The sequence below is a fragment of the Schistocerca americana genome, chromosome 8, assembly GCF_021461395.2.
Source record: "Schistocerca americana isolate TAMUIC-IGC-003095 chromosome 8, iqSchAmer2.1, whole genome shotgun sequence".
NCBI classification, from domain to species: domain Eukaryota; kingdom Metazoa; phylum Arthropoda; class Insecta; order Orthoptera; family Acrididae; genus Schistocerca; species Schistocerca americana.
In genome coordinates this window covers 467,975,233-467,993,902 of record NC_060126.1, presented here as the reverse complement: position 1 = coordinate 467,993,902, position 18,670 = coordinate 467,975,233, and the positions used below count along the sequence as shown (strand labels likewise).

The 18,670-nt window shown below is 37.4% G+C and overlaps 2 protein-coding genes across 3 annotated transcripts in view; one reads left to right on the top strand and one right to left on the bottom strand.

Annotated features, from left to right (window-relative positions):
• Positions 1–9,595, top strand: part of LOC124544589 (HIV Tat-specific factor 1 homolog) — a 580,954-nt gene extending 571,359 nt beyond the window's left edge. The window contains exons 5-8 of the mRNA XM_047123180.1: positions 1,566–1,735; positions 3,676–3,862; positions 4,578–4,714; positions 9,048–9,595. Coding sequence (XP_046979136.1) covers positions 1,566–1,735; positions 3,676–3,862; positions 4,578–4,714; positions 9,048–9,381 — 828 coding nt within the window. The 3' untranslated portion in view covers positions 9,382–9,595. The remainder of the gene's footprint in view (positions 1–1,565; positions 1,736–3,675; positions 3,863–4,577; positions 4,715–9,047) is intronic.
• Positions 9,596–15,829: 6,234 nt separating this feature from the next.
• Positions 15,830–18,670, bottom strand: part of LOC124544903 (GDP-L-fucose synthase) — a 42,333-nt gene continuing 39,492 nt past the window's right edge. For both annotated transcript variants that reach the window (XM_047123634.1, XM_047123635.1), the window contains exon 7: positions 15,830–16,563. In XM_047123634.1, coding sequence (XP_046979590.1) covers positions 16,325–16,563 — 239 coding nt within the window. In that variant the 3' untranslated portion in view covers positions 15,830–16,324. The remainder of the gene's footprint in view (positions 16,564–18,670) is intronic.

The window sequence follows — 18,670 nt, the reverse complement described above, 5'->3', positions numbered from 1 at the left end:
GAGTTTACCACGTTCAAAGATTTGGAGCTCAGTACACCCATGCAACATTATGCCTTCACATACCATAGCACCTGGACCACCATAATGATCATGTTCGACAATTTTCCGGGGCATTACACTTTTCCACCATTCGTCATTGGAGGATATGTTCAGAATCTATGCTCAGACACAACGCGCTGTCATCCGAGAAGAGCGTGCGACCCCACTCCTCATTGTCCAGCCTGTCTGCTCTTGGCATCATCACAAACAGTTCCACCAAAGTGCAGTCATCAACAGAATGCACCGTACTGGTCTCTGGCCAAAGAGACCACCCACAGTTGCCATGCCATTGTGGAAGTTGCGATAGTGTACATTGCAGTCCCATTAAATGTGGTTGCGATTACACCCATTGTTTGATGTTGGTCCCTTCTTCCCTGTTTCACAATGTAGCATTCATCTGCGGGTTTAGTTGACTGTGATTGACCACCTCCTCTCCTTTGGGTAGCAGTGCCTTTGGTTCGGAACACTCACCGTGCATGTGAAATGATGCTCTGAGCAATACCAAACTCCCGCACTTCGTCCTTCTTCCAGTTTCCGAATGATTCTTGGCTGTGTGAAGTCATCCAGATGTTGTCTCCAGGCCACGTTGTAATGAATAACATGACCACAGTGCTCAATGATTGACACACACTATTTTATCCTGTTCCTGCAACTGGCTTGTGTTGCGGGGCCTCCTCTGTTTGGCACTATAGTCGTGCTGATTTCACACCGTGTAATGTCCAGCTTTCCATGGACTACTGGGAGATGTGGCAGCATGCTGCTACAGTCTCATTCATTTTCACCAGATAGTTAATATGTTATGTTGCTGTACCTATCTCGTTCTTAAGTTTTGCTGAGCAGTGTACATAGACACACAATTTGATGAAAAGCTGCATGTGAGGAATGGTGTCAAAAGCCTTCTGGAAATCTAGAAATACGGAATCAACTTGCGACCACCTGTTGATAGCCGCAATCAATGTTTCATATGAATAAAGATCCAGTTGTGTTTCACGAGAACAATATTTTTGGTTATGTGATAATAGATCATTTTCTTCTAGGTGTTCCATAATGTTCAAACACAGTATATGTTCCAAAATATTTTTAACTGAATCTTTGCCTTGATGATGAGCTGTGCTTAGCAGTAATGGATCTGAGGATGATTTATATCACAGGCCAAAATTGGTTAGGCAAATAAAACGTACCAAGTGATATGGATGATGTCTTACTTCATTATAAATACACTTGATCAAGATTCCATGAAATATCATGTCTTCAGTTATGAAATTTCAGATTGATGTAAATGTCATTGTTCAGCTGAAATGAGCATGATTAATGATCTTGAAAATACTTGTATTAATAAATAGTAAACTTCAGGCATTTTCATGAATGTGACTCATGGGCGTCTCAGAATGGTGTAAATGTGGCTTGCAGTATCAGGCATTGGATAGATGTGGATATTTATAAGGAAAATAGCAGTGAGTCTTGGTCAGTCTGTGGGCTTGCACCTCACAGATCATACAGCAGTTATGTGGTGTGTGGTGTTGCAGGTGGAGTCCGTGGACCTGGCTCTGCAACTGCTGGACGGCTACGAGCTGCGCGGACACCGCCTGAGTGTGGAGCGTGCCCAGTTCCAGATGAAGGGCGCCTACGACCCCAGCCGCAAGCCCAAGCGTCGCCGTAAGAAGGACAAGGAGAAGATCAAGAAGATGCAGGAGAAGTGAGTATTGTCCTGGAACCACGTACTGGCAGATGAAACACTGCCACAATTCGTGACACGTGGCTTTTTTCTCTGTGTCGCAAAAGAGTTTCAGTTTTATTACTGAGGCTTTCTAGGTATAACTGTTAGAAGGTTTTAGGGTATCTAAACAGAATAAAACTAGTGTTATTCTACACAGTACTCAGATTACTGATCCAATGGTTTTCACGAAACAAGGGTTTTATACAAGCAGTGACCTTGGATGTGCTCAGTACCTGTATAAAGATTGAGAGTGGCTCGACCATACTCTGCAGTTGTGGCATTAAACTTCTGAGAAATCATGTGGTTTCATAAAAAGAAAGGAACTTTAATTACAGATGTCACCATTATCTGATATATAATATAGTCAGCCAGTCACCTATAGTTGGCTGGTGTATGGCACTTAGAAACACACAACAGAAAACAGTATTCACATGTGGTTTTGAGCTCTTGGTCTTTCACTAGCAAAAGCACGCACATTCACACACTACCACAGCTGTGGCACGACACACCGGTCAGCTATAGGTGAGTAGTTGCCTTTCTTTTATTTTATGTATTATTCCATCCAGGAATTTCCATCATTATCTGATCTTAGAAGTAAATTGGGATTGTGTGACTTGTAATTTTTTCCTTGGAAATCAATCCTCTGGAGGTGAACAGTGCTACGAAACAGTAAGAGTTACTACAGTCTGTAGCTTTATCAATGTGCTTAGATTTTCGGCCATGAGGAGCATTACACGAGTTTCTCCTTCTTGATTTGCATGAAGAGACAGTGGTTCACTTTGACCTTAGTGAGGCAGGAACTTGTAGTGTGCATGATTTAGTTACTCTGTTGCCAGTATTTATTTACTATTGATACAAAATAAAGCAGAACGTTACTAGTCAGCACGTAGTGGGAGTTATTGCTGTGCCTTAAGTTGTTACAGTTTGTGCCTGGAGTTCTGTTGTATAAAAGTAATTTAATAGATTTGCTAGCTACTGTTCAACACAGGTGGTACAGATCCGTGTAAATCAAAATCTGCATTGCAAATGCACAGCTGAAACAGTACCTTGGATCATCTGTGATATATGCAATCTAAGTTATGGCCTATTCTTTACAGTTACACTGAATACCTGTTACATAAGTGCAAATGTGCAATGAAGATAGTTGGTGAGCATTTTTCCTTAATATTTATAAGCAAAATGTTTTCCATTGTTTTACAATTTCTTGTCATTAATTAACCATTATTCTAACAGCAATGTTAGTTGTTATTGATTCTGTTATGTGCTATGTGTAAGATCAGGAGTGTTTATAGGCACTACTTACAACTCTTCTAACATGTTCTGAAGATACATTTTCATGCTATTAGTCTACCATTTGAATTCTACAGCTAAAACAGTTTTACTATACAAATTTCACTTTAAGTTACAGTTTTAGTCTGTGGGTGTAGAAAAGCATTTGCTGCTCTCATATATATACAAGCTTTTACTTTTCTTGTTATTGTGGTAGTTTGAAATGGAATGACTCTCTTTTTCAGCAGCTTCCTGTTCTGAGTTTATAACAGATTTTAACCTACAAGTTAAATTTCCTCATTTTTAAATTTGTGCCATTTGTTTTATTAACTTCTTTCTCATTGGCACACAGTATCTTCTTTCTTCGAGCCTCCTGCATATTGTGATGTGTAGCATAAAGAAGTTTTCTCTGAAATGTAAAACGCACTGGAAAAGTGAATACTCCATATAAAGAGACATTTTTCTGATTTCTTTTACCATTGAAAATGAAAATTTAAAAACTAGTTTTAATTAGAATCAGATTTTAAAAATGTTTCTTTTGTGCTAAAATGTTGTAGTAATGTGAAATTTAACTGATATAAAATTTTGCAATCTAGTCTTCATTCGTAGTTTTATGGCAACAGCTTTTTTTCCATTTTTTTCCCACATAGATTGTTTGCATGGCAGCCAGACAAGTTGAGAGGAGAGAGAGCCAAACATGAAAGGGTTGTCATAATCAAGAACTTATTTGAACCACAGATTTTCGATAAGGAAGTATCACTGTTGTTGGAGTACCAGCAAGAACTACGAGAAGAGTGTCAGAAGTGTGGTGATGTGCGTCGTGTTGTCATTTATGATGTGAGTATTCACAGTTCTGCTCATGCACATACATTAAAGAGTACAAGCAATACCATTGTGGTAAGGGAACCTTATGTCAGTTATGTGATGAATCCATAATTCAATAAATTCACTTTCTGAGAATCACTTCATGAGTGTGTGCACTATTTTGTTTAAACTCTACAGATAAATGTATCTTCATTGACCAAAAAGTTAAAGCATAGAGCATCCAGCAAAATACTTGCTCAAAATGTTTGTTCCCTATATTGAATCACTAATGAGATACGACAGGTTCCTTCAGTGCATGGAACATAGTCAGCAATGTTTTGTGTTGTATGCACACTAAATTCTGTAGCAGAGTCTGCATTTCTTTTTAAGAAAATTGTAGTTAGTTTTTTCCTTCAAATAATTCTCCATATGAAATATCTGTTGTGGAATCCACAGTTATGTGGCAGATGTGGAATGAGAAACATTGTAAAATAACAATGCCCTTTTATGTTACAGATATGTTGTAGACATGACTAGTTTTGGCAAGTGGTTTGCAGATAACTGTTTGCATCTCTGGTAGTTTTCACACTGCATATTGTATCAACTTAATTAAATAAATAAAAAACTAACATTTTTTACCTTTTTATTGTTTACTATGTATATTGAAAATTGTACCTGTTTTCACAGTTTTTAAAATACCCTTGTTCTTGCAATCACAGATTTTTTGTAGCTTCGACTCCTGTTTCAGAGACATCCAGAAGGAGTTGCACAAGTAACTTTTAGGGAACCAGAAGAAGCAGATGCCTGTATTCAGTTACTGAATGGCCGATGGTATAACCAGAGGAAAATAACAGCTGAAACATGGGATGGGAAGACAAAGTACAAGTAAGTACACCAAGAGGTTTGCCTACTAACAGTACCCTTTAGCTTACAACTTTATTTTCAATTTTGATTATATAAGCAAGAGAGTGATTCTCACAAAGAGCTATTTGCATATGGTGATTATGAATGGTGGTGTTCTCTTGGAGCTAGTATGCCCTTGTGTCCTGTGATCTATGAACCAGTTCATCAACCTGATTGTAGAATCTGAAGAGGATGTGACTTGTTATTTATGCCAATATATAAAAATGACACGTGCAAACACTAAGAGAAACTTTTCCACGTCTTGCTCCATCACAACATAATCTTTGGTTGAAGCATTGTCAGCTTTCAAAAATCTTCAAAAGTTTATTGCTGCTTTAGATCCCAGAGTGAGTGTGACATTATTGAAAGACTACTCTCCCTTTCCATCTTCTGGCAAAGTACTCATATTTTGCAGTCCATCTCATTATATAGGTATTGGTGGCTTGGGCATTTAAATCCCACAATGGCCGCTTCACAACAATTTAACAACAGCCCAGCTGATTATGTAGCCGGCAACTCACATCTGGCATGCACCATTGTCATACACAATCCAGACTGCTGCCTATCCCGTCTTATTGCTTTTAAAGCTGGTTGCCAAGCTGTGCTGAGTGCATACCCCATACCTCGATTAACAGTATTTGTTGACACTCGTATCTAAATTTCCTACTTAATAATAATGTCCCAGAAACCATTATCTCAGCAGATGACAGATTTCTTTTCAAAATCGAATGTGATTTTTCACTTAAGCTGCATTGGACCATTTTAATTTTATTTTCCTGCCCAAGTCTTATGTTATGTATACATTTCATGAAACATAGGGAGACATACTGTACTGCTGCATTTTTCCGATGTAAGATTTTCCATTGATATGCCACAAAAACCTTCTTAGAATACAGAAGTTTGATGATAACTGTGTCCATAGCCTCTGTGAAATTTTGAAATGAAATGATTTCCATTTTTGGCTGTTAAAACATTATTTATTCCAATTGCAATTTCGTCATGTTGTCATTTTCAAGCATTATGGGATGTTGTAACCTACTCAATAATACAAAGCTGTGCCATTCTGTGTAAGAGCATTTGCATGAGGAGCTGTAAATTTATCAGTTGTTCCATATAACACATATGCTATAGAGCTGGTGGAATAATGACGCAAACATTGAAGTTTGAATTTCGTGTAGTAGGCATGGTAACTAGCTGCTTTTGTGATCCAGTTACCTCTCCTACTGAACAAAATTTAAACTTCAGTGTTTGCAGAGCTGGTGAAATAATAATGTAATGTATATGTAAATGGAACAGCTGATAAATTTACAACACCTCATGCAATTGTTCTTACACAGCATGGCACGGCTTTATATTATTGAGTGGGTTGCAACATCCCACAATGCTTAAAAATGATTATATGCAGAAATTTCAGTTGCAATAAATAATGCAAAGCAGAAATGATTTCATTTAAAAACTTCATAGAATAGCTATTCTTTCAGTTATTTATAGAAGTACCTCTGTACCTATTGAATACAAACAATATTGCAGATACTGGTATTGCTGCTATCAATCAAGCTGGTCACGTAGTAGGCAGGAAAAGAATGTGTGCCCCCCCCCCCCCTCCCCCTCCCAATTGGAATGTAATGGGGAAAACTGATCCATATAAATTAAATTACAGTTCATGTACCACAGTTATAATGACTACATGATGTCTGTGCTTTCAACTGTTAGTGTTTAATAGAACTTTTTTTATTACTGCAGCATCTCACCAAACTGCTATAATTTCTTACAGAAGATTTTCTTTCCCCTTTCTTTGGTTTCTCAAATTTCATCCAAGGCTGCAGAAGGCTCATCATTAGTAACTTCAAGATGTTGTTCATTTGTTTATTGAACTTATTTAATACCTAAATCCCTCTAAAATTTAAAAGTACTTCCAAGGTAGTTAAATAAGTTAGTAGGTCAATTATGTTCAATTCATTAAGGGGGGGGTAGGACGTCGAACGGGCCGACTCGTAGCAGGAGAGGCACCACAGGACATTTTAATTTCCACTGTCTATACTTTTACAAATAAATTCATAAAACTTTGTCAGCATGACCAGGAAGGATTCAGAATTCACACTCATAGCAGTGGAGGTTCGAAAACATAATGAAGCAATTTTTTTTTTTTACATGTGAAATTTCATCATTGTTTTCACTTACTAATGGCAGCATTTGTTGCTATAGGTACACTTTTCTTCATAAGTAAGAAAGATGGTTCAATGAATTTTGCACAGCATACAAACCATACTTAAAGGTGTATGAAACTCTAGAATTTTCCAAATCTATTAAAAACTGTGGTAAAAATTGAGGTAATTAACTACAAAATTTGTGTTTTTTCTAAACATGAAGTTTAAAATACAACAGATCATTCGTTTTTTCATGAATTAAATAAATTCTAGAGTTTCATACACCTGCAAGTATGGTATGTATGCTGTGCAAAATTCATCGAAGATTCTCTCTAACTTGTGAAGAAAAGTGTACCTATAGCAACAAATGCAGCCATTAGTAAGTGAAAAAATGATGAAATTTCACACATAAAAAAAATTATTTTGTTGTTTTCAAACTTCCACTGCAACGAGTGTGAATCCTGAATCCTTCCTGGTGATGATGACAAAGTTTTACGAATTTATTTGTAAAAGTATAGACACTGGAAATTAAAATGTCCTGTGATGCCTCTCCTGCTCCAAGTCAGCCCATTTGACGTCCTACCCCCTTAAGAAAGTGCGAGTTAAATGCAGTAGCCTGCTTAACTTCAATTAACCTCAAGCAGCTATTGGATCCTTAAGTAGAAGAAAAAAAATCAAAATAGGTCTAGGAAAGGAAAAGTAATTGACAAATGTATCCAGAGAGACTAACTACTACAGACACTATAGGAGGTGAAAATAATGATGAAATGTAAGTTACTTCGTGCTCATCCATTTAAGAAACCAAATATGTTGCCTCCATTTCAGCATCTAATTATCAGTTCTCACTAGTTTCAAAAATTATGTCAGCTTTACATTTAAGGAATGAATTCCATGCATAGTGTATGTACGAGGTTTGGTCAAAAAGTAACAGGAATTTTTGTTTTTCTAAGTTATCTTTATTCATCAACTTTGTCCCCTTCAGGGTAATCCCCTTCAGATATAATACACTTGTGCCATCACTTTTTCCAGTCTGGGAAGCACTTCTAGATCTGACTGTGTTATGCTGTTCAGCACTGTCACCAAATCTGTTTTTGTCTCATCAGTGGTGACAAAACTTCACGGTTCTCTTCAGCCTCGGGAATAGAAAGAAGTCACAGGGGGCAATGCCTTGCAAAGATGGTAGCTTAGGCAACATAACAGTTTTGTTTTTTGCCAAAAAATCACCAACATGCATTGAGGTGTGGGCAGGAACGTTATTGTGATGCAATTTCCACAAGTGGTTTTCCCACAGTTCCAGTGGTTATTTTTCTTCAGATTGCTTCACACAAGCAGCAAATACCTTCTAGGTAGTCTATCTTATTGAGCATGTGACCATCAGGCAGTAACTCATGATGCACTATCCTATTGTAATCAAAGAAAACAGTGAGAACAACCTTCACATAGGATCGAACTTGTAAATATTCCCCCCCCCCCCCCCCCCCCTCTCCCCCCCAGTCTTGGCTTCTCGGACAGTTTCTATTGGCATAAACTTCTTTAGATGTTCTGATCTTCATTCAGCAATTCCTGAGTGACATCTAAACAACGATGTTTTTGGTCAAAATTCAACAACTTAGGAACACACTTTGCTGCTACATGTTTCATTGCTAACATCATCAGCAACATCTGATCTGGCATTTTTTCTGAACCCTTTTTTTTTTTTTTTTTTTTTTTTTTTTACACACACATTGTTATCAGTAACTGATATTCTAGGGCATCCAGGGCAGTTGTCTTCAAAGTCATATACACACACCACTGGTAAACTCTTGTCTGACTCATAGTAGATTCACCAAAAGTGATAGTCAGCATTTTGAATGTGGTGCTGCACTTTATTCAATGTTTTCAAGCAAAATTTAATGCAGATTCTTTGAACCCTCTTTTTCAAAAGTAAAAATTCGCTGATCACACAAAAACACATATATCCATTTTGACTATCAGGAGTAAACAAAATATTCAAAACATATGAAAATGCAAACATACATCAGGAACACGTGTACCAATAAGATAAATAAAAATAATTTCAAAACTTGGCATATAAAGACCACTACTTTAATTTCCATTACTTTTTTATCACACTTCATACCTGTAGTCAGTAGATACTCTAAACTAACATATGTATCTGTGTATTACAGAATTGTGGAAACAGAGGAAGAAGTGCAAAAAAGGTTGAAGAAATGGGAACAGTTCCTGGAGAGTGAGGAAGGTAAAAAGGCCTCAGGTTCAGTCACAGACACAAGCTCTGACAATGAAAGTACTGCTGCCAGTAAAGGAAATGGCACTGATGATAAGGTGACATGCAAAGAGGAGAAAAACAATGAAATAACAAATGAAGAAAGCACTGGAGACAGGTGCACTCAGGAGAAAAGTGACCTCAATGACAGTTGTGGTGAAAGTGATGCTGATACTGAGGGTGAAGATGGTGATGAAAGTGAAAGTGTAAGGAAAGCAGATGGCCATAGTCATTGATGATGTAATAGTGTTGGCTTCGGCTGGTTGCATGGTAGTGTAAAGATTGTTCTGTGAAAAGTAAGTTATATAGTTTGTTATGTAAAGATCAGTATCCATATGTTAAGGGCACAATGAAATGTGCTTCATGTTGTCAATTGTGAACTATGTAATTATGTGATCTTACTGTACAAAACTACCATGTTCAATAAAGTACAAGATTACTGAACTTTTATTATGGGGACTTTTTAATAAAGAATAAGAAAATAAGAATTTTTGTCTCAAAATAATTTCAGAAAGGCCCATTTCAAATTCTATGCACATAGTCCGAAAGTCTGCCAATTCTTGAAGATATGTTTGTAAGTGGTTCCCATCCTTTGAGACAGTTACCACTGAGCATAATCAGCTATCAGTAACACCCATGCACAATTTGTGCACTGTACTCAGGCCTATTGTGTGTAAATCATTTGCTTGCTGGACTCCTTACTTCTCAACTGGCAGAAAATGAGAGACTTAGGCTGCCAGTGTTTTGTGTCTGACAATTGCCACCACCACCACTACTACTAAATGATGATGATGATAATAATAATAATAATAATAATAATAATAATAATAATAATAATACAGTGTAAGCTGTACACCAGTGTAGTACCCATTACATAGTTACTCTTGTGTTGTGCTGTCAGTTTATTTATTGTTGCAAAGTGAATAAGGAAGCAATTTCTGGTGTATGGTGGTAACTACTCACACCACAAAAAGGCATTTTTATGAGATTTTTAAGCATATATGACATGTGTGTCTCAATTTTACTGTCATAGATGCTTGGTACAGAGGGTATGTATAGGGAGTGGACTATGTGAAGATGATGATGTTTGAACACATTTGTTTCATAAACTGAAACCCCACCACAATGGGTCATGCTTTATTGCTAGTATTTAAAAAATGAATTTATTGGTGACTTTTGTAATCAGTATTACAAAACAGTGCCAACAGCAACAATATTACGAAAAGGAAAGTTGCTACTCACCATACAGCAGAGATGCTGAGTCACAGATTGTCACAAATAAAGCTTTCGGTCAGCAAGGCTTTCATAAAAAATATGCGTGCGCGCGCGCGCGCGCGCGCACACACACACACACACACAAAATTTAGTTTAACGATGGAAATACAATGGAAACTTTTTGTTAGCCATATTCAAAATATTAAGGATGGAATTTAGTTCTTATGTAGAAAAGAAAATGCCACTGGCAGTTTTCATGTCGAGATTTATTGGCAAATGATAAGGCACAGCTCTTTTGGAGATTTTACTCACTCGATTACGAGAAGCAGACACAGTTTTTGGCTTTACAGAACAATGAGATAGCTGATGGGAAGAGATGAACACCAGAAGAGAGAGAGTCATCATCACTGTTTACTTATATATCACTTACCTTTAGAAATCAGTCAAGTACGCATTTGTCAAGAGACACTATGCAATGTTTTGTGTATTACACCTTGCAAAGTGCAAATTTTGAACAACAAATTAAAGAGCAGTTCATTCCTCAAAGACAAAAGACTAAAGCATTCCAACATGTGTCTCCTCAGTATCGAAGCTCGCGACAGACATCGTGAAGAAACACAAGAATCGTTTCCAAAGCAAAAAGTCACCTCCACTCATAAAAGTGCTAAGTTACTATTTAAGTTCAGATCTAAGCATGCACAAAATGCATGTCCTTTCCCAAGGAATGCAGCCTGAAGTAACTGCTTCTGTGTGCTTTTGGCATGGAAACATTGCCAGAAGAGACACAGCAACAATGTCTCCATGCTTTCTGAAGTACATTCTTACCCGTTTCACTCCACTCAATGATGATAAGTTTCAGAATTTGATAATCTGGTAATTGTTGCATTGGGCAGAATAACTGACAGAGGACTTCCTTTTTTTGTAGACCAGAAATTCGTTACTGGGAATAGCTTACTGCCACGTGATAGGGACATTGCTCCTATAGAGACTAACATACGATAGTTTCATGTATACAGTATTACTCAGATGAGTGGATCCAGTCTTTGCCAACACCAAGGACAATGAATGAATTGTCTGCAAGAAAGAGCCAGAAGATTTCAAGGATCTCAGCGCAGGAGACCTAGGGTTGAGTAGAGGCTCATTCAAAGTAACTCTGTTCCATACTTCTGGCTACATATTTTATCTGATGACGCTATTACACTAAGGAGAATAAAAAGTTAATGTCCTTCAACTGCGGTCATTGTCAAAGCGTTATAAAGAAACTGAGAGGTATTGCAAAAAGCAAAAAGAAATCTGCTGCTTGTTTTCCTTATCTTACATGATGAACTTTTGCCAATCAAAATTGCCAAGCAGAAAGACTTACTTGATATGTGTCAATGTACCCCAGTTGAAAAATGGGATTTCTATCAGCACTACCAAGTGAATATCGAATTTGCGCATTTGTTTGGCAAGAGCCATTGACTGAAGACTGAAAATGTAATGGTGAATGTACATGTTTAGTGTAACTGAAACAGGAATAGTTAAGATTTTTCAGTATCTTCCTCTGCTGCTGCTGCTGCTGCTGCTGCTGCTTGTGAAGATTTTTACTGCAATAAACACTGTGTTTTGATCTGTGTTTTTCTAATTTCTCAAAATAAACTTTCTATTTCTGCAACAACGTAGAAAAACCGTATATTTCAGCAGTACAAAGTTGTAAGTGCACAGATACATGCTGTCCGGGTCCATTACCTGCGGTTCTGGATGACTTTTCCCAACTCTACCCCTTTTCCTAGATTTCTCCAGTCCTTTTTCTTCGCCCCTCCTCCTCCTCCTTCAATCCTTCTGCCCAAAGAAGGAGCCACTGGCTCTGAAGGCTTGCCTAATTGTAACCTTCTTTTATTTGTGTTTTCTGCTGCCACTTGGTAAGACCTTTAACACTTATGAATGGTGTCTGTTATGAAAGTTTTTGACAGTATGCTCCTGATGATGATTGCAGTTCTCTGAAATCTCCCACAAGCATCTGATTTTGGATTCAAAACAATAGCCAAAGTTCTGATTGTGGATTGTGTTGGAGTTCTTTTGGCTGTGGTGAAACTGAACAATGCCAGTGTATTAAATGCTGTATAGACTCTATATTGACAACAGAAACACTGTGTTCCAGCATATATAACAGTATCATAGGGAAATGAGCTCCTCTCCTTCACAATATCAGAGGGAAGTGAGCTCCTGAAAAAATGTTTACTTTTTAAAAGTATGGTTCAGTGTTGTGCAGGACACCTGTCAATCTTCTGAAGCAACAGTCTGCATACAGGTTTTCATTCACACACAACACGGTGTTTTGTTTGGACACCAAATATGTTATTCCCATTTTGCACACTCATACAGCCTTTGTTAAATGCAAGATGCCATTGCTTTACTAATCTTTTACTTAATGCTGGAGACTGATGAAAGTCTCAGTTCAGAGAATTACACTGAGAAGCCAAATCACTGAGTGTAGTAAATGTTATAGATATATATATATAAAATCCTAGATCAGCAAAAGAAAGTTTAACTATACACACATGTGGTCACTGTACATAGAATAAGCTAGCTATTGCAGGCTGTCGTATTTTCTAATTAATCAAACCTTAACTTTCGAGATGTATCTCATGTAAAACAATTTACAAAGCTAAGATGATGAAAGCAATCAATACTGATGTGTTTCTTACACTGAATTATATGCCTCATACTTTCAAGATGTACAAAAGAGCTCTTCGTTGAATATACTGACATGCAATACTGAGTGAGAATCACTTTTGTTTCCATTCTTTGCTGTATTTTATTCTCACACAATGTAATGCCATTTTGAACAGCCATTTCTGCACATTACTAGAATCTTTGACCTTTCTGTAGAATCTGAAGCTCTTCTAAGTAAACTGTTTGCTCAAATCCCATCCCAAAGGTCAATTTACCTCTCTTCTTGCATCAACCTTAAAATTATTTTGGCTCTCTTGAGAATTTTTTGCCTCACTGGTTCAATAAGTGCAGATGCAAAGAGAGAGAGAGAGAGAGAGAGAGAGAGAGAGAGAGAGAGAGAGAGTGTGTGTGTGTGTGTGTGTGTGTGTGTGTGTGTGTGTATCCCGTACCTTTCATTTACAGTTTTATGTTCTTTTTTGTATCCACTGCATTAGTTACCATTTTCCTAAAAAGAACCTTATTGTTAAATGTTGAGATATCTTGAAACACCAGTTTTCACAAATTTCTACATCAATTTTCTATACCAGTTCATTGCTGAGCACAAACAGACACCCACTTCTATCACTATTTTAAACATTGCTTTTCGACTCTTAAACAAGTGTCATCACTGATACCCAACACCTTTGCTCACTCAATGAATTCAGTCTGCATACAGCATAAATTTTGTGATGAATGGCAACAACTTTGAGACTGCAACCAAAACCAGTCCATACAGCATATTTCACATTTGGCAGTATTTTCAATTGCAAAATTACTTTTGAATCACTACTGTAGCCAATGAAAAGTAATGAGACTTTATCACTGCTACTATTGCAGTTCTGAGGACACTGACCTACTCTATGAGTCAGTGTTACAACTTTTGAATCCCCCTCACCAATAAATTGCTTCCCATGCTACATCGAATAACAGTTACATTCTGGATAATCTTTGTACGTTGGCTGTGTAAGTTTCTGCACAAGGAAATACAAAATGTGTTCAAATGAAAGGAAGGTTGGTTAGACTATCAAGTCACATCAACATTCGAGCTGGAATACAACAAGAATCTGTGACTGGATAAGGAATACAGATGGGACTCGCCGTCACTTTAATGGATTATCAGAATAGTTTCTGTATTAGAGTGGTTTAGAAAAAACACACAGAACCTATATCAGCATCACATGACAGGCATTTGAATTCCAGTCTTTCTCTATTACAGATCAAAGTCTCAGCCACTGTGATTTCATTTAGTCCAGACGTGTTATCAACCGATGGACCTGGAAAACAAACAGAATCTACTGTGCAAGAAGTCTTTTAAGAAAGTGGGCAATGGTCTGCAATATAATACAGAACTAAAGCAGTTACGGATTTTTGTGCCACACACCAGGTGAAACACTATGTTCCTAGCAATGTAATAATAAAATAATTGGATAGATTTAAAAAAATCTACTCACTGAGCGGTGGCAGGGGAAGACACATATAAAGGTTAAGGGCATGAGCAAGTTTTAGGAACCAGTGGCTCCTCCTCCTGGTGGAAGGGTTGAAAAGGAAGGAAGAGGGATGAAGGAAAAGGACCGGTGAGGTTCAAGAAATGGGGACAGTTCGGAAGAGTCACTGAGAACCCCAGGTCAGGGAAGGGATGAGAAGGAAAGATTGATTCTTGGGGACTGCACTGGACGTCATTTGAAAACCTGAGAGCTTAAAGGTGGAAGACAGGGTAAGAAGCAAAGCAGAAGTTACTGACAAAACATCATGCAACAGTTAATAAGAGTAGAAAGCTACGAGTAATATGTGTGGTATTTATCCCACAGTGAGACAAGATGGTCAATGCCTCCATGGAAAAATGTGCGCAGTTGCCTACAGTACCATGAGTGAACCCAGGTGTGCAGCTCTTCGTCTGAAGCAAACTGATGGCCAAGAATGGCTTTCTTCATGGCTCCAAAAATATGTAAATTATACAGGAAGAGATTGGGACGTACAAAGGATGTGTAAGGGCTTCCAAGTGAAAGTCCCACAGTGTACTCTAAACAACCTTGGCAAAATGTGGGCCGGCATTACATTGCAGAAGTTTTAGTGGGAAGCTCTTACATATCATCCATACAGTCCCAGTCTCTCCCCATATGACTGACATATTTTTGGAGCCCAGAAGAAAGGCATTTGTGGCTGTTGATTTGCTTTGGATTAAGAGGTACTTGCCTGGGTACAATCATAGTTCTATAGGCACCCACAAACATTTTTCATGAAGGCATTGACCGTCTTATCTCACAGTGGGGCAGAGGTATTAACAGTTATGTTAATTACTTCAAAAATAATAAACAGTTTACTTACTTTTTTCCCATATGTCTCGTTTTCATCTCTCTCTCTCTCTCTCTCTCTCTCTCTCTCTCTCTCTCTCTCTCTCTCTCCCCCCCCCCCCCCCCATATATAAGTGCTTGTTCCTACTAGAAAATACTATCCTCATTACCAATGCAGTAATTAAAATTTGAGTCAGTCAGTTGGTATATTGGACGAAGCAGTCTTTTACTACATGATATTGTTGGGTTATTTAGAGTCAATATTCTACACTGATCAAAGTCAACAGATTAACAAAAATATTTATTTGCTTTTGCCAGAGAAACTGTTCACATAGTTGCACAGCCTCATAATGGAAGAAGTGTATATAAGGCTCAAATACAATTCATTACAAAATATACACAATTTTTCTTCAAGAAAATTACTGTAATACTATCTCCAGATCCTCGTGATTTAAACTCTACTATTCTGATTTCTTTTATCTGCTTGTGATCTGTTACAGTAGTCAGATAACAATGGATTTCTGAGGTATTACACATCTTGCAATTCATAAACTGCAAAGTTCTAACAACTGACACTAAGTCTCAAAACAAAGTGTTCTCCATTAAATACTAGTAAGGAACTTACTTGATGTCTTTCAGTGAAACAGTTGAAAAGTAAAACTGAAACATTTGAGAATGTCTTTCAGTGAGAGTCTTCAATCATTCTCAAAATTTTCACTAAGGAAGCAACAGAACCATGGTGATGATGGAAATTAAGTCCAATCTAACATGTAGCTGTTTTCAATTTTAAACTTAAAATTCAGAAATTGTTAGGAAAAGATGCAGTTAAAGGCTTTGGATGTCACAGGAATTTAAACCCCTCCTTTCCCTTATCACCCCCACCCCCTTGTTTCTCAGAGCTAACTTAATGCTGTTAGCTTCCAATTTTGAAACACGTGAACAAGTGATATGTAACAAGTTGACAAAGCCTGAAATGTGCCTACAAACGAGCATCTCTTTTGTGATTTTCACGGAACCACTTAACAGTCTGCCGAATAGCATCAGAAAATGGAGTAAATTTGAAATCAGGTAGGAAGCTGCGAAGTTTTGCATTGCTGGCTGTCTTCTTGTGTTGACCATCTGCCTGACTGGTGTCATAGACCAGGCGACCGCGGAAGTCCCAAGCTTTGGCTATGGTTTCTGCAGCTTTACTTATTGTTACTTCATCTTCCTCGTCAACTGAAACATTAAAGGACTTCCTTCTACAAACAATTATTAATAATTTATCAAATACACAATACTGCACATACAGAATTTTACAGCTAAGATCTGCCGCACTAGATTGCTGATTTTTTTCCCCCCAGGAGCAACACATTCAGCAACTTTTAATTACTAACAATTTTATTTTAACTTTCAAATACAAATTCTGTAAGTAATCTGTAGAATCACATTCTTATTTCAGTCAGCAAGCTACACTACAGCCAGGTGGCTGCAGATCTCCATAACTGTTAGTTATGGAGATAGGGAATGCTCTACAATCTTTTAAAATTTGGCTTGTAACTGGACACAACTTGTGTGATGGGAATTCACTGTTGAATATTTTCTAACCCTACATGGAATATCTTCTATGTTTTCTTGAATAATTATTTAAATTTTGCATTAAAATAACCACTAGAACCAAGATGGTGCCTCTTGCTGAAATTTAATGGGAGTTTCCTACCCTACCCTACAAATTATATAGGTGGCTGCCCAAGGTTTAAAATTGTTTTCATGATTTGTCCATGTTTGTTGGTGTGCTGTGCTCAAAGTAAATGGTGCAACAGGGAGTAACATGAAAAATTAACTGTGAACAAATCACATACTCCATGGTTCCTATATAAACTGAACAAAAATATGCAATGAGCCACAACATTAGCATCAATGAACACCATTAATATTCCACACATGTGATCATATCTGGGCACAGTAATTTGTTCAGTTTCATCCCCTCCTCCTCAACCAAAAAAAGTATACATAAATGACATTTTTCCTTAGTGCCAAGCAATGGTGGCATAAAGTGGTGATCAAATCAGAGTAGGTCTTTGAAGTTGAAGGGACACAGAATTTAACAACGAATTCTCAGACTAAAAATTCATGCTCATAAACAAGTAAGCTTGTATACACTTAAAAACTGCAAAGTGCACAACTGCCTGCACTTCAATTCACTATCTCACTAATCTGATTCACAAGTAGATTCCCGAGTGACATGCGCGTACTTCACTCACCCATTTGCCACTGTCCTTATCCAAATAAGTTTCCCTAATTGTATGTTCATATGCTCATGATCACAACAACTACATAACATGTGGAACCAAAGCAAACCAATAAATGTGACAGAATGAGGAAAGCAATGGGCTATGATAAAACAACAGCTGAAGCACTTGAAGGCCTTAGGAAATTAAGCAATGACTGATCAACCTTATCAATAGAATATATGACAAGGGCACTTTGCCAGAAGATTTAGTGAAGTCCTGGAAAAGGAATGTGACATGCTATTGGATGTTCGAGGATGACACAACAAAGAATATTAGAAGTTAACAGATAAATGTACATCTGTTAAACTGGTAAAGGAACTGTAGACTGGAGACAAGAAGTTAAGTGAAAATAGGAAATGAGAACCCATACGAGGCAGGTAATCAAATGTGCGTTGGACAAGAGTATTATTTATCAAAAATGCTTTTCAATATTTATGCTGAGAAACTAGCAAACAAAGCATTAGAAAAAGCAATAGACATAATAGTAGGATGAGCATGCATAAATTCAATGAAAAGTATGCAAATAATCAACAGATAACACTCACATCACAACACTTCCCACAAAGATGACATCATTTAGAAGTCGCACACAGTATTGACAACTGATGCACCACGCAACATGTTTATTTTGCCATCTTTTGCTGTTCTGTATTATCACTTGCAGTATGCAGTTTCAAGGCAGAAGTGCATTGAAAATGTATCATCCTTCATGTAATATATCAGTTAATAACGCATCCACGGTATAAGCCTTAAAGAGACACTGTGATAGCCAGTAAATGAGACAGAAACTCACATGAATAAGCTCGAGCATAATGGATAATGTCATGGTTTATTGAGTACAAGCATACAGGTTCGCATCCCACTACATGTTAATTTTTTTTCCATCTTAGTGTAGTTACCACATTCTGACACCTTTTTATGAATGTAATGTAAGTATGTTCTGCAACATTCAATGTTATTTAACATTTGCAGCAAGAGAATGAAGGAAGAAATAAATATTTACCTGCTTATTTCTGAATATGTAGCAATTTCCGACTGTGTGATGAGGTAGG